At 43.7% G+C, this 16,126-nt stretch overlaps 1 protein-coding gene across 1 annotated transcript in view; it reads left to right on the top strand.

Annotated features, from left to right (window-relative positions):
• Nucleotides 1–16,126, top strand: part of EIF2AK3 (eukaryotic translation initiation factor 2 alpha kinase 3) — a 65,051-nt gene that overhangs the window by 34,939 nt on the left and 13,986 nt on the right. Inside the window, exons 5-11 of the mRNA XM_045019169.1 lie at nt 743–977; nt 1,248–1,410; nt 7,737–7,874; nt 8,460–8,582; nt 9,386–9,606; nt 9,974–10,086; nt 11,462–11,584. Coding sequence (XP_044875104.1) covers nt 743–977; nt 1,248–1,410; nt 7,737–7,874; nt 8,460–8,582; nt 9,386–9,606; nt 9,974–10,086; nt 11,462–11,584 — 1,116 coding nt within the window. The remainder of the gene's footprint in view (nt 1–742; nt 978–1,247; nt 1,411–7,736; nt 7,875–8,459; nt 8,583–9,385; nt 9,607–9,973; nt 10,087–11,461; nt 11,585–16,126) is intronic.

Here is a 16,126-nt window from a genome sequence, read left to right as displayed (position 1 = left end):
TATTTGTACCATAAAGTTAATGGATCTCTGGCATCCAGGATACAGAACTATCCTGACCCACAATGCTGATGTAGTCTGTCTACAAAAAATCAGCCTTCTTTCTAGGTAGGTTAGATTAGGGGATGATCAGTTCTAGTTACACTGATGTCCTTATCAGTAAATTGCAGTTGTAGTTTGCTTTGTCCCCAGAATCCCATCTCTACAACTAGCATAAAATTTCACAAGTTGTAAATTGCTTAATAGTTAAGAAAAGCTGCTATATGCCTAAAGAGTTTATTTTAAAGTATTGTAGGGTACTTTAAAATACAGTACTTGAAAATACCAGGACCTTCTTAAATTCTAATGTATTTGTTGCTATTATCTGATAAGGGCTTCCTGGGTAAACAGCTACACTGGTATTTAACTGACTTATATAGTCCTTAATGCTTGCCTCCCATTCCTCTCTCCCTCATCAAACTTTGATGTCTCTTTTAATTATTTCAACTTCTCAACTCATAAGAAGTCAGTTTTGGTGGAAAGAACTGTACACTTGTTTTGTGTCTTGCATTCTGGAAATAGCACAGTTAAGTGTGTTAACACTCCCTCTAGAGGTGCAGTTAAGTTCAGTGGACTATCACTGAATTTACTGCAAAAATGCTAGACACATGTCATATCAAGTTTCATTTACAGATTTCTAAGATGGGTGGTTGGGGTTTCCTTTTAAACCTCTTTTCTAGAAACCCTTTTTCTTTTTAACTTTAAGGTGGAATTTTAGTGTTGGTCACTTTGAACTGCGTTATATCCCAGACGTCGAAACTAGCGTGGGATTTATTGAGAGCAATTTTAAATCAAGTATAAACAAAGAAGAGTCTAAAATCATTTCGGATGTGGAGGAGCAGGAGGCGGTGGTGAAGGATACAGTGATAAAGGTCTCAGTAGCCGACTGGAAGGTTATGGCTTTTAATAAGCAGGGAGGACATCTGGAATGGGAATACCAGGTACTGGACATGGGAAAGTATTAAATGTTATGGAAATTGAAGTTTTACAGCATTACAGGAGAATGTCATGCATTTTGATTTAGTGCACATCTGCTGAGGTGAAAAAACTGTACATCTCCCTGTAGTATTTTGTATTGAAGTTTTATATTTTGAGTTACTGAGCGGCTACAAACTGAACCAGGGATTTTCAAGCATAAGAGTTATTTAGAACAAATCTCTGTTAAAGCTATCAAGTTATATTAAATTGCCCTTTCCTTCCTTACTCTTCAGTTTTGCACTCCAATTGCTTCCGCTTGGCTGGTTAGAGATGGGAAAGTCTTTCCCATCAGTCTTTTTGATGATACAAGTTACACTGCTAACAGCGAGATCCTAGAAGATGAAGAGGATCTTGTGGAAGCTGCCAGAGGAGCCACAGAGTCTAGTGTCTATTTAGGTGAGATGTCTACTGCGATGCCTTCTGTTTAACATTTATCCTTCTCTCAACCTTCTTCTAAAAACCTCGGTAAACCAGGTAATTTCAAATTATAGAGTTCAAGGCCAGACCGTACTATCAGATCATCAAATCTAACCCACTGTATAATACAGGCCAGAGAACTTCACCCAGTTACTCCTGTGTTCAACCCAATACCTTGTGTTTGACTAAAGAATATTGTCCAGAAAGGCATCCAGTCTTGATCTAAAGACTTTAGGAGACTAGTAGTTTGTTCTAGTGGTTCATCATTCTCGCTGTTGCAAGTGTGGGCCTTATTTCAAAGTTCAAATTTTCTGCATTTAACTTCCAGCTGTTGATTCTTGTTATGCCTTTCTTGTCACCTGCCCCCTTGTTTTGATTGGATAATTGAATCCCTGCCCTATAAACTTTCCAAGAAGCTACCATGCTACCTTTTTTGCCTTGACTGGATAAATCTGGTTCCCAGGGGCGGCTCTAGGTATTGTGCTGCCCCAAGCATGGCAGGCGGTTTCCTTCGGTGGCTTGCCTGCGAGAGGTTCCCAGTCCTGTGAATTTGGCGGCATGCCTGCGGGAGGTCCGCCGAAGCCACGGGACCAGCGGACCCTCCGCAGGCATGCCACCGAAGGCAACCTGCCTGCCGCCCTCGCGGCGACCGGCAGAGCGCCCCCCGTGGCTTGCCCGCGTGCTGGTGCCTGCTGGTTCTCAGGGCAAAAATACTGTTCCAAATTTGAAATGTGTATTCCATGAATATTCTGTGCTTTTTGTGTCATCCTTGTCAATAATTCCTTTGGCTAGCACGTTTATGGAAACTGAACACCAAAGGGCATAAACACAATCATATCAAACGTGGTTAGAACTTTGAAAAAAAAACAAAAAAAAAAACCTTTTGTGGTTGAAGGAGTTGCTGTGTTTACCCTGTTCTAACTACAAGCTGCAGTATGCCCCCAGTGGTCACATGAATAACTCATCTGATCATTTTGACCAAATTTAACAGGGTAATTGTGTGGGGAGTTTTTTGTTTGTTTTTTCTTAATTATTATTATTTTTATTTATTTAAGTCTATTCATCTATAAAATGCTCTTTCCATTTTGACCCATGTGGATAGTCTTGGTATTTTTGGACTAATCGAGTTCTAAAGCTTTTTTAAACTGTGATTTAGTTAATGGGAGACAGTTTTATTGCCTGATACAGACTTGTCTTCTTTCAGACCATTGGTTTTAGTCACATTAAGATTTTTTTCTGCATTGACTACTGAGACTTAGTTACCATATATGAAATTTTGGCTGGAATTACTGTAAATTAAGTCTCATCCAGTGGTCAGAATTTGTTTGTGGTTTGTAACAGCCTTGAGTATTGTGCCATCAGCTGTCCTTCCCCTTAATGCCATTACATTTCTTAACACGGACTTTTTGCTCAAGGTAAATGCACTGTGGCCTCCTGAAGCTGTTCATATTAGACCTTTTTATTTTCCTTCTCTTTTCTCGGCAGGGATAACTCCAGTATTGTTCTAATGGTAGTCTATAGTGAGAGCATTTCCATGGACAAACCAATGGCGTTTTAACTACCATGCCATCTTGCAACATGTACTAAAAAGACAAATGTAAATCTGAGGTTGACTGTGATTTTGCATCCCCCCTCACCCACATTTTAGCATGCAACAGCAATGTTCTTATTATTATTCTTGCTGGGGCTTTGTCAGCTTGTGTTGCTGGCTTTTGGACAAAAAGCAAATATGATGAATATTTCTAAAAGGGAAAGTATGTGTAGTGGGTTAGTAACTCCGAGAGCCCAGAACAGTTAAAGGGTGGTTCTGATGGCCTGTGTTTTAGAATGAAGAGAACAGTGAACATATTCTTAAAATTCATCTAGGCTAGTTACCATGCGTATGAAGAAACCTATTTTCAAACACTTTCTCTTCAAAACAGCACAAACTGTAAAGTCTATAATCTATTACTTAACCCTTGCTAGTATGGATTTCTGGTTCCTTCATCTAAGCTGCTTGGTTTACAAGCACCAAAGAGTTTCTCAAACTTCTTGGACTACCAGGGTCTGGAATTTTGCACTGTCTCTTGATTTAGGGCAGGGGTCTCAAACATGCGGCCCGCGGGCCGCATGCGGCCCGCGGAGCTCTTCCCTGCGGCCCGCGGAGCTCCCCAGGGGAGCTCCGCAGGGGCCCCCAAGAGAAAAGCGGAGGCTACCGCCTCCGCCCCTCTCCTGGAGCCTCGGCGCATAGAGCGCCGAGTCTCCGGCTGAGCCCCTGAGCCCCGCCCCGATCCGAGCCGCGTGGGGAGGGGGCGGGGGCTGGAGCTCTGGGGCTGAGCGCTGCGCTCGGCGTGGAGCTCCCAGCCCCGCCCCCTCACACGCGGCTCTGAGCGGGACCGCCGGAGACGCGCTCGGGTAAGGGGGGGGGGGAAAGCGGGACCCGCCGGGGCCGGGCCGGGGGAAGGGAAGCGGGACCCGCCGCGGCCGGGCGGGGGGGGGGAAGGGAAGCGCTCAGAGCTGGGCAGAGGATTAGGGTGCGGGGTGCGGGGGGATGAGCGGCTCTGGCTGGGGCAGAGGATTTAGGGTGGGGGGGGGAGGTGGGGTTCATGATGTGGGGGCGCTCAGGGCTGGGGCAGAGGATTAGGGTGCGGGGGAATGAGGGCATCTGGCTGGGGATGTGGTTTTGGGTGCTGGGTCATAGTGCCTGCCCTCCGCCAGTACTGGCATGGCTGGCTTCCCTTACCCTGAGCCTCTCCACCCCAAAACCCTCAGCCCCAGCCAGAGCCCTCATTCCCCCCGCACCCTAATCCTCAGCCCCAGCCCTGAGCACCCCACATCATGAACCCCTCTTCCCCCTGCACCCTAATCCTCAGCCCCAGCCAGAGCCTCATCCCCCGCACCCTAATCCTCTGCCCCAGCCCTGAGCGCCCCCACATCATGAACCCCTCATCCCCCCGCACCCCAAACCTCTGCCCAGCCCTGAGCGCCCCCAAATCATGAACCCCTCATCCACAGACCTCACCCCACACTCCAAACCTCTTCCCTAGCCCTGAGCCCCCTCGCATCATGAAACCCTCATCAACAGCCCTCACCCCACAGCCCAACCCTCTTCCCTTGCCCTGAGCACCCTCGCATCATGAACCCCTCATCCACAGCCTCACCCACAGCCCAACCCTCTTCCCTAGCCCTGAGCCCCTCCTGCATCATGTACCCCTCGCTCTCAGCCCCACAGCCCTCCTATCCCCAAACTCCGTCCCAAAGCCTGCACCCCCACCCCCTGCCGACAGCCTGGAGCTGCATCGAGCACAGAGCCTGCATCCAGGACCCCCTCCCCCACCCAAACTCCCTCCCAGAGCCTTAGGCAGTAAATCTAAGTGCGTGTTTTGTCCTTTGAGTGAGGTGCATTACTGAGTGTATATATTTATTAAAAACTGCGGTTGCGCGCGCTTAGGGGAGGAGGGGTGGAGAAGAGACAGGGCAGGGGTGGGGCCTCAGGGAAGGGGTGGATTGGGGGTGGGGCCAGGGGCAGCAAGGGGGCGTGTCAGTGATGCGGCCCTCGGGCCAATGCACTAGTCCTCATGCGGCCCTCGGGGTCATTTGAGTTTGAGACCCCTGATTTAGGGTAAGGAGGAGTCCTTTGCATCACTCTGCCATTTGCTGCTTATTCTCTTCTGCACCTGTTAGAGGTAATAATGGTGCTGCGGCGATGGACACTATGCTGTCCCACATTAAATAATGCTTAGTTGTGATGATGGCCTGACTTCCCTGGCTGTAGATCCAAATGTTTCTCCGAACCATAGGCACTGACTCTGTGGGTGATCCAAGGCTCAAGCACCCACGGGGAAAAAAATAGGGGGTGCTCAACACCCAGGAGTCAGAGATTGAGTGTGGAATCTGATTTCTTTGCTGCTAACAACTTCTGCCCTTGGGGCAGGAAGTTTGTTTATAATCAGAGGCATCTTATAATTAAGATAACAAAAGGCTTGTCATTAAATTGAATTAAGGATTGTTATATGATCCTGAAAGCGTTCCCAGGCACTCCTAAAAGTTAGGAAACAAAGAATAGGAATAAACGGTCCATTTTCAGAATGGAAAGAAGTAAATTGTGGTGTCCCCCAAGGAGCTTGTACTGGTCTGGGACCAGTGCTGTTCAACATGTTAACAAATGATCTGCAAAAAGGGATGAACAGTGAGGTGGCAAAGTTTGCAGATGATACAAAAATTACTCAAAATAGTTAAGTCCCAAACAGACTGCAAAGAATTGCAAAGGTTTTGAACTTGGTGACTTGGCAACAAAATGGCAGATGAAAGTCAATGTTAAATGCAAAGTAATGCACATAGCAAAATATAATCCCAACTATACCTACAAAATGATGGTGCCTAAATTAGCTGTTACCTATCAAGAAAGAGATCCTGGAGTCATTTGCAGTACTTTGGAAGCACCGTGTTTCCGGAGAACTGCAAATTCATAGGAATCCTTCTCACTGTGCCTGTGTCATCCTGAATTCATTCTCCAGCTTCAGAAGACTTTAAAAATTATCTCCAGTCATCAATGGTACAGATGCAACTGAATAATGTAGCTGTCTTTAACATGCATCAAAACAGTACCAGGGACCCTACATGTAAATAAGATTACTGACAGTTTAATCCAGAAAGCTACAATGAGACTTTAATGTTTTTAAACTGGGACATTAGTGAAGACAGCTTTTAGATGACTGCAATGATTTTAATATACTGTAATTCAGGAGAATGTAATTATGTAGTTCATAACAATTGAATCATTATTAAAATAGTAAGGAGACCAGTGATAGACACACATTCAGTAACTAGAATGTGAAAAGTGTATAAATATGCTGAAAATAGCCACCCGCCGAAAACTGGCAGAGTGCCACCCCAAACACACACCTCTTCAAAAGCCCCTACCTGCAAAAACAAAAGTCAGCACCTATGCTCCCAACAATACGGTGTTGATTGCAGTCTCTGAGGGTTAAGTGTGATATTTATTTTTAGTTTGGGTGGGAACTCTCTGAAATGCGCACACACAGAATTCATGTGTCCCACCAAATTTTATTTTTTTCTGCTCCACAAGTGCTGCAGTTCCACCATTTGCCCACGAGAGGCCACTGTGGCACCAGAACAGCTGGCTGTGTTCATGCTGTTGGCTGTTCTGGTGCCACAACGGCCTCTGTTGGACAAAAGGCAGAACTGCAGCACTTGTGGAGGAATTGTGTTCATGCACATTGGCATAGAATTCCCCCAGGAGTAGAAGTTCATTACAGCACCCTGCCTGCGGAGCCAGGTTAGGACAGACAGTGGGGCACAGAGGGCTGCTGGGGGGTTAACAGACTGGGATTCAGAATGGCTAGTGGAGGGGGGGGGTAGGAGAAGACTGGAGTGTGGGCTCAGGAGCTGGTGGGGTGAAAACATTGAGCCCGGAGCCGAATGAGAGTGGGGGTGCAAGGCCACACGGTGAACAGGGAGGAGGGCTGCAGGAACACATGAGGATGGGGAAGGAGGCTGCATCGACCCATGGGGATGTGGAGTGCTTGGAGAGGAGCAGATGTGCCTGACTGAATGGGAGAGGCTTGGAGTCAGCAAGGGTCTGGATGAGGGAGGTTTCCGAACTCTTCTCCTCCTCCTCCCCCGCCCCCCCAAATAAACAACCTGTTCCATACTTCTCCCATGCACACCTAATAACCCTCTGGGTTCACTCCAGGCTCCTTCCCTCTCCTTCAGCTCCTCTGATACCCCGACTCCCTCAAGCCTCTCCCTTCTGAAGCTTCTGAAGGGTGCAGGAAATACAGTTCTGTATTCTCATTTAAATTAATTAGTACAGAACTTTTGAGTAATGTGCCTAATAAGGAATTTGTCCAAAAAAAACCACAATCTTTTTTTGGTCTGTATTGTTACAGGCAAACTTGCAGACAGATAATTTATTTTAAAATATCAAAATAATTGAAACTGGAATGATTATATTTGTGTTGACAAGTTTTGCATAATTTTTAATTTTTTGGTGCAGAATTCTCCCAGGAGTATACTTAAAAGGAACCCTCATCCTCAGTGGCACTCTGGTCATTGGCTCTGCATGACTCCCAGACTCTCTTGGTGTGGAGAGCAAGGAATGAGCCATAAATGGCTAAAACATTCTTCACTGATTCTGAAGAGAAGAGTCAATTATGCAGTACTTAAAAAGTTGATCTTAAATCCTTCATTTTCTCTTGAAACGCTAGGAGTCTTGAAACCATGTTCCTAGTTGTGCAACTTTGTGCTGGGGGGTGAGGTGAACTAAATCTGAAGTCAAATATGCTCTCTGGTTTATTACTCAGGAATGTACAGAGGCCAGCTTTACCTTCAGTCATCAGTCAGAATTTCTGAGAAGTTCCCAACCAACCCAAAGGCTCTGGAATCCCGAAACGACAATGCAGTTATCCCGCTGCCCACAATCAAGTGGAAACCTTTAATTCGTAAGTCACGATCCAGAGTTTTGCGAATTTGTCTTTTTCAAAGCAGAAGGTGACAAGACCATTCTTGTGACTTCCATTAACTGCAGAATTAGACTGTCTCTAAGTGGAAGATTGTATTCTCCTTTGAAAACTGATTCTGTTCTGCGCTTTAAAATTTTTAATCTTAATGTTGAAGGTGAACTGCCTTTGGTTTGTCATAGTGATTGACAGACTTATTTTAATAATCAAAACTTCCACTGCCTGTAAATCAAATAGTCATTCTGGTCCTATCAGAAAAGAAAGAAATTATTAGTGACATGAATGGCACTTACTAGACTTGTTTAAGAATTGATGGTGGGTTTGCAGGGGGAGGGGAGGGTGTTTGGTTGGGTTTTTTGTGTGAAGTGGTGTCTTTTTTTAAAGATTTGTTTCATCCTTAATATTTTACTTGCATGAAAATCAGTCAGTTCTTTAAAGTATTTATATTTTCTATTACTGAACAAAGGGAATTGTCACAGAATGAGTTCTAGTCAGGAAATGATGGGAGTGTAGTGGGTTGTTATAATACTTCTAACTTTTAAAAAGGAATTCCATGTCTCTGCCTAGATTCTCCTTCCAGGACTCCTGTGTTGGTGGGATCTGATGAATTTGATAAATGTCTCAGCAATGACAAGTTTTCTCATGAAGAGTACAGTAACGGAGCACTTTCAGTTCTGCAGTATCCATATGGTATGTGGCAACAGTGATGTGTTTTTTGTTCATTAACTGGTAACTCTTGCCACTTGAAGCACACTGTTCAGAACTTGGAACAGTGTTTACCAGTAAAGCTCAGTAAATGCATTAGATAGCTACTTGATTTATTGACCCTAAGTAAACCAGAAAACTCTATTGTCCAAACGTTGGTTATGTCTTTGGAGGTGTGATGTTGGCATATAAAGTTTTGTATGTGGAAAAACGTCATGCACTGAAGTCTTTAAGCACGTTTGCTTCTGTAAAAGCAGCAAAGAATCCTGTGGCACCTTATAGACTAACAGACGTTTTGCAGCATGAGCTTTCATGGGTGAATACCCACTTCTTCAGATGCAAGTCTTGCATCTGAAGAAGTGGGTATTCACCCACGAAAGCTCATGCTGCAAAACGTCTGTTAGTCTATAAGGTGCCACAGGATTCTTTGCTGCTTTTACAGATCCAGACTAACACGGCTATCCCTCGTTTGCTTCTGTAGTTCATTAACTCTGTAGGAGAGGCTCTGCTTGCTGTGGAGTTTGACTTTGGATAATTGAATTTGTGTAGAAGTCTGATTGCTTAAATTTGATCAGTATTACAAAAATCTGTTAAAGTTTAACTATGTGGAAGCAGTCAGTGTGCTGTCTTTAGTAAGTAGCCACATCTCTTGAAAGATCAACTTCTGGTGCAGTATTTCACATCTGTTAGGACAGACACATTTGTCCAAAAATAGAACTGCTTGATAGGTTGGGATAAGCAAACTTACCTTTTTTTTTTCTTTTTCTTTTTTTTTTTTTAAAACAAAGACAATGGTTACTATTTACCATACTACAAAAGAGAGAGGAACAAACGCAGCACCCAGATCAGTGTTAGGTTTGTTGACAATATGAACTACAAGAATATCCGCAAAAAGGATCCGGTTCTGCTTTTGCATTGGTGGAAAGAAATAGTTGGCACCATCTTATTCTGCATTGTAGCAACAACTTACATCGTCCGCAAGCTCTTCCATCCCCATCCTCACAACAGAGTAAGTATCTTGTTTAATCCTGTTGCTTAAATCAGTTCGAAAAGTATTAAAAGCCTATTCAGGGTTTTTTCTGTTGGTTTCCAGACTCTCATGTGCAAATATAAGTAGTTGACAAACCTTTAAATTATTAAAGAAATTGTGGGAATGAAAACCTGCATTGATTTTGAACTGATTTTTGAAAGCTGTTGACTGCTATGTGGGATTTACGTAGCTGCTGGGGAAAGTAAATTACATTGCTTTACCTGTTTTTTGATCTTTGGAAATCTTTATATTGAAATTATTTTGTCTCCTAATTTGACAATATCAACTAGTTTCAACTTTCTTTAGTTTTGTACAAGATTTTTTTGTTTTCTGTGATCCTTGTCAGCAGCGGAAGGAATCTGAAACACAGTGTCCGACTGACAGCAAATATGAATCGGTTAGTGGAGAGGTTAAAGATAACAGCTGGAATGACATCAAGTGCTCTGGATATGTGTCAAGGTGAGAAATCAAAGTATCCTCAGTTCAACAAAATACGTAATGTCTTAGTGTGAGAACTAGTTTTAGCTAGAAAAGCAGGCTAGTGATTCTTAACTACTTTTAAAAGCTTGGTTATTAACGACTTGAATTTTTTTGTTAGGCATGAAAATTGACAACTAATACTCTAAGGCCTTATCTCTACATTATCAGACTGCAGATAAAGTCACTCTAAACAATCTTTGGGAGATCATGTGACCAGTTGCATGTGTTTGTTGAATTAATGTTATCTGTTGTCATGTGGAGTGATAAAATAACCCTTGAGATCCTCAGTGTTTACCTCCTCTATTGCTGTGTTTGAATAAAGTTGGGGGAGAACTGAAGATGACCCTTCACATGTGGAAGAAGGGGAGAGAGTGTTTAATGCTATAAGCAATTCTGCTGTTGACATGAGAAGGGGTGTTTGGAAAGGGGATGCATATGGGATCATGTCATCTGTAGACTGGAGAAAATATAGAGAAAGGGAAATAAGAGATATTATTACTGGAATACCTCCAGTTCAGTCATAACCTAGTAAAGGTAGGAATTGAAGTATTTTTAAAATAATACGAGCAATGGAGTAAAGGGAATGATTGTATCTAAAAGGAGATACTTTTAGGAAAAATGGCATAATAAATGGATAGTTTGAGGAGGACCTGAAGCAAAAGAGGTTTTGAGGAAATGGGCTGCCCTTGAGAGAGACTAGCCTGTAGGAGTTAAAAATGAAAAATACCGCCTTGGTTATATGACAAGGTGGTAAAGCTGTGTTTATTGGGATGAAAACTTACCCTTAGTTTAAGTCTTCACTCCAAAACTAAAAAAATGTTGCTAACTTGGATTAAAATATAGTGAAGACAGCAATGTGGCTTTTAACTTGATTTAGCAGCTCAAGTTAAAGCTTATATAGGATTCTGGAATTGAATTTGAGCTGCTACCCCAGGTTAAAAAAATGAGTTTACATATCTTCACTGCTGTTGTAACCTGGGTTAGCAAACATGGATTAAGAACACCTTGTGTTGTGTTGTGTTGTGTTGTTTGTTTTTTACTGTGAAGACACCTTTTAATGGCCATAATCTTTATATTAAGCACACATGCCTTATTGTGTAAAGTTTGTATAATTTGTGTTACAGTCACACCTAGAGGCTGTAGCTGACATTGGGATTGTGCTAGGTACTGTAGAAGCCCATAACAGTCCCCCGTCTGAAAAGAATTTATAATCTAAATAGACAAGGCAAAATGTGACCGGGGAAATGGAGAAACAGAGGTGAAATGACTTGCCCAAGGGTGCACAGCAGGTCATAGTTTAGACAGAAATAATTGACATTCAAAATGTTAATAATTAGTACAATTTTTTGTCCAGGTATCTAACAGATTTTGAACCAATTCAGTGTATGGGTCGAGGAGGATTTGGAGTTGTTTTCGAAGCCAGAAACAAAGTAGATGACTGCAACTATGCTATCAAAAGGATCCGTCTACCTAATAGGTAATGAATGAGTTTATTTATAGTTAAAAAGATAATTTATTATGGGGTGCGGTCTTGCAGTTAATTATTTGCTGTTGAACTGATACCTTAGCATCAGTAGGTTAGGATGAGTGATGCACTTTTTTTTTTTTATTTTGAGGTTTTCCTGGTGTCAAGTGGTTGACAAACTTAACCATAGCAAAGTGGTGGCCCCTTTAAACAGCTTATGTGAAAAGCTGTCAGGGCATAATTTTGCAATGGGATGCTGAAGAAGATGCCAGTGCTGAGTAGGAATTCTCTTAGGTTCCATGAGGAGTGGAAACTGGACCTCTTATTATTTGCAGCACTATTAATTTGCCTTTCTCCCTCCACTCCTACCTCTTTTGCTACCCCTTTTCCTTCTCTTTTCTTCCCTCACTCTCTCACTTTGTTTTGTCCAACCTTTTCATTTTCTAGTTCCACAACCCTTGCCTTTCTTTCAGCCTTAGGTGGTCAAGCCAAGTTTCTGAATTGCCTTACACAGAGCTTGCAGCACTTCCTTTTAGTGTGAGATGAGAGACTCTGCTTCTGGAAATCTCGAATTAGGGCTTATGTCTACACTACAAACTGTGGTCGATGCATCTTACGTTGGCGTACAGCTGCCAAAGTTTGTGTGTCACTTGGGCACATGCGTTCCTGACTGCTTGCAGCAGTGCTGCTCATACTCACCAGGAGTGCTTGTGTCGATGTAATGTGCTATGCATCACAGGTAGGTATCCCAGTGTGCCATGCTCCGCCATCTAGCGCAATGCCTTTTGAGACATTTTTGCACTATTTTGTGAGATAATAATTGTCAGGGACTCGAACCCCGACAGCAAAGTTCGTTGTCTGACCGCAGAGAGACAGGCAACACCAGCAAGGTCCGATCAAAAGCTCTTTATTGACAAGTGCACGCGTCAATAGAGAGCAGCTCGTCTCCAGAGAGAACCAGCCCCCCCTTTTACAGCTTAGTATTAGCCTATATAGACAGTTTTATTACGTCATAGATCATTCACTTGAGCAACCCACCCCCCTTTGTCTAACAACTAGAAATTAGACACCTTTTAATATATACGCATGCCTAGTCTCTACAGTATTAAATTGTTAATATCTTAACAAGCGCCAAAACTTAGGAATGTAAGGGAGTTAAACACACCGAAAACTAAACCAGGGAGTTAGTCAGAACTGTGGGATGTTAGTGTTTCTTATCAGTTCTTCAAACACTGTTCCTAACACAACACAGCTGGTACCAATCCCTCACTTATCTCACTCTTTCCCAGGGCTTTGAGAGACAATGCTGCTTCTCAGTATTTTTCCACTCTGGGATTACCCAGAAACCTCTGTTAGCCTGACTTTAGTCAGGTTGGCATAACTGGTTTTGTGCTACATCTTTATTCAGGCCTAACATAATGTCACCCAGGGATCTCTGGAGTAAGGAATCAAGTTCCCAGCATGCATCTTTCTGCATCCCATAATGTCATCCTTATCATAATTTTCATGCCTTTTTTAAAAAAAAAAATAAATAAATAAAATCCACAAACCCTTGCAGCACTGTTTGGGGTCTGCAATCTCTGACAGAAGCCTGAAGAGCTCTGCATTATTCTCTTGAAAGTTTCAAATACAGAGGACATGATTCTCCTGTATTTGCACATCCTTGGGAAGTTTTGCAACGATGGGGGACATGAAGATTTCTTCAAGGATGATTTGCTGAGGGATATAGTGAAAAACAATTCAAGGTTGTTGGAGTTCATGGAGCAGCTGCAGACATTGAAGTGCCACTTATGGGCCTGAGAAACCAGCACAGACTGATGGGATTACATCAAAATCCAGGGTTGGCACAATGAGCTGTGGCTGCAAAACTTTTGGATGCAGAAGGCCACATTCCTGGATCTGTGTGCTGAGCAGGCCCCCACCCTTGTGTACACAGACACCAGAATGAGCACTGCATTGACCATGGAGAAGCAGGTGGCAATCAGACACTGAACGCTTGCAATGCTGGATTGCTACCGTTTTGGAATTGGGGAAAACTCACAATGAGGGGTGTTGTCATGCAAGTGTGCAGGGCCATTAATCGTCTTCTACTACACATCACTGTGTCCTGCACATTGCTCAGAGCCATAGTGGATGGATTTGCAGCAGTGAGGTTCCCAAACTACAGTGGGGCGATAGCGCACATATCCCTAGTTGGGCACCAGCCCGCCTTGCCACGGAGTACATCAACACACGGGGCTGCTTTTCTGTGGTTTTCTGTTGGTGGATCATCAGGGATGCTTCACCGATATCAGTGTGGGCTGGCCAGGGAGGGTGCTTGATGCTCACATCTTTAAGACCTTTAGAGATTTTGAAGTGCCAGTAGTGATCCTGGGGGACCCAACTTACACCTTGCTCAAGAAGCTGTATGCCGGCCACCTCAACAGCTCCAAGGAAAGATTTATCTACTAGCTCAGCAGGTGTAGAATCACTCAATGTGCTTTTTGGTAGATGGAAGAGACTCCGGCAATGTTTACTTGCTAATTTGGATCTCCATGAGAAAAATATCCCACTGGTTATGATTATATCCGTGAGGAAAAGGGAGGAAAACTGTTGCCAAGGTGGAGAGCTGAGATGGAGTGGCTGGGCACTGACTTTGAGCAGCCAGACCAAAGGCCACTAAAAGAACCCGACTGGAACTGTGTGCTTGAGGGAGGCTTTGAAAGAGCACTTTAATGGTCAGACGCAGTTGTATTCTCTGCTGGACTGTTCTCAACCTGGAGCGTTGGGTGCTGCTAAGAATTACACAGTGCTTGCTGTACGTTTATAAATACAACTGGGTGTTTTCCTGAACCTATGAATTAGAGACATCCCTGTGTACATAAACAGAGTGCTCCGCCTGGCCTTCCCTCCTAACCCAATGGGGGAATGAAAAGCGGGTGCCAACTCTGGCTCTCTTTGTTGTACCTCTGCTTTTTCTCATATGAGTAAAACCAATGACAAGTCGATATCTGTGTCTTGTTAACTTGGGGAAGGGCCAGGTACCATCTTTAATTTAAACATTATAAGGAAAAATGCATGCACACGTCTACCTGAGTTCTCTTCCCCATTGTCACACTTATCTGCACTCGCCTGATGGGACTGGATAGACTGTGGTGGAGTCTCAAATAGGTCCTGGCTCGTGGCATCGCTGGAGCCTCCTGCCCAGTCTCTCCCATCCTCCTCCTCACAGTTCATGGCCAGGGTATCTGTCTTGGGGTGGTCTGCAGGGTGCTGGTGAGGATTCTGATGGGTATGGCATGCAGCTCACTGTAAAAATGACAGGTCTGCAGCTCAGCACAGATTGATCGTTGTTCTCCCTGGCTTTGTAGGACACCTGGCATGGTCCTTTGCTTTCCTGGAGCACTGCTGATCGCTGCTGTAACCCTTTGGCTGCATCCCCTTGGAATATTTTTTTTGTAGATACAGCCTTTTCTCCCCACAGGCTCAGGAGATCCAGCACCTCTTGCTACTCCAGGCAGGAGCATGTCTAGTGTGCGTAGTTGGCATGGTTGTTTGGGCAGTTGCACTCAACAAGGGAGAGCTGCCGGGTGTGCTTGTCCAAGTGGGATATCAGAAAAGGCATTTCAAATATATGTGGCGAGTTTTAAAGAGGGCTTCTGGTATCTGATCCCTGGGCAGTCACGTTTACCATTGCGATCTTAGCAGTTGCTCTTTCAGGGCATTGTGGGACAGCAACTGGAGAACTGTTAGGCTCAACATAGGTCACACAGTGTCTACACTTGCACTGTGTCGACCTCAGCAGGTTGGCCTAGCTCCATGCCATTTGGAGAAATGGTTTGACTGCATCTACTGTAACAGGTCGCTTACATTGGTGGGAAACCAATTTGAAAGTAGATGCATGCTCAAATAAGTCAACTTACGTCACACTAACGTTGCAGTGTATACCAGGCCTAGAACAGAAGCAGCCCTGCCGGAAGGGAGAAGGAGCTAAGCTATTAAACCTGTTTTCTTCGTAAACGTTAAGTGAGTTATTTTCACTTGTAGGTTAAGGTTTTGTTCAGAAAATTTGTGCAAGTATCTGAGTTTTACCCTGTCCTACAGGTAGCTGTTGAATGAAACAATTGTAACTTGACTTTAGTTAGTTAGTCTTTTAAAGAGATTTTGCACTTGGCTCAGTAACTAGGACACTGGTCAGGGAATCATAGGCCTGAGTTCTATTCCCTATTTGCTGTGTTTTCCCCATCAGTAAAACCTGGATAAACTACTCTCTTGTAAAGCTCAATCCGTGAATGATGCTCTATAAATGCTAATTAAAGTATTATGCAGCATAACTAATTTTCTAGATTCTCTACTGTAATTAAGGGTTGTATTTTTCTGCTGTTCCGGTGGGAGTTAAATGGGGCAATGACTCTAAACACAGACACTTCTGTATGTTACAGTTTAAAGTCCTTCGTGCTGGAATAGTTTGACATAAAATGAATTGAATTTTATCCTGCAAAACCTTAATTTCCTTTGTCTGGTTTTTGCTTTTGTGTATCTAAGGGTCCTCTGCGTACCTGATGATACTCCTTC

Source organism: Mauremys mutica, chromosome 5 (genome assembly GCF_020497125.1).
Source record: "Mauremys mutica isolate MM-2020 ecotype Southern chromosome 5, ASM2049712v1, whole genome shotgun sequence".
In the NCBI taxonomy this organism is placed as follows: domain Eukaryota; kingdom Metazoa; phylum Chordata; order Testudines; family Geoemydidae; genus Mauremys; species Mauremys mutica.
The sequence above is the reverse complement of the archived record's forward strand: the minus strand, read 5'-3'. Positions and strand labels throughout refer to the sequence as shown.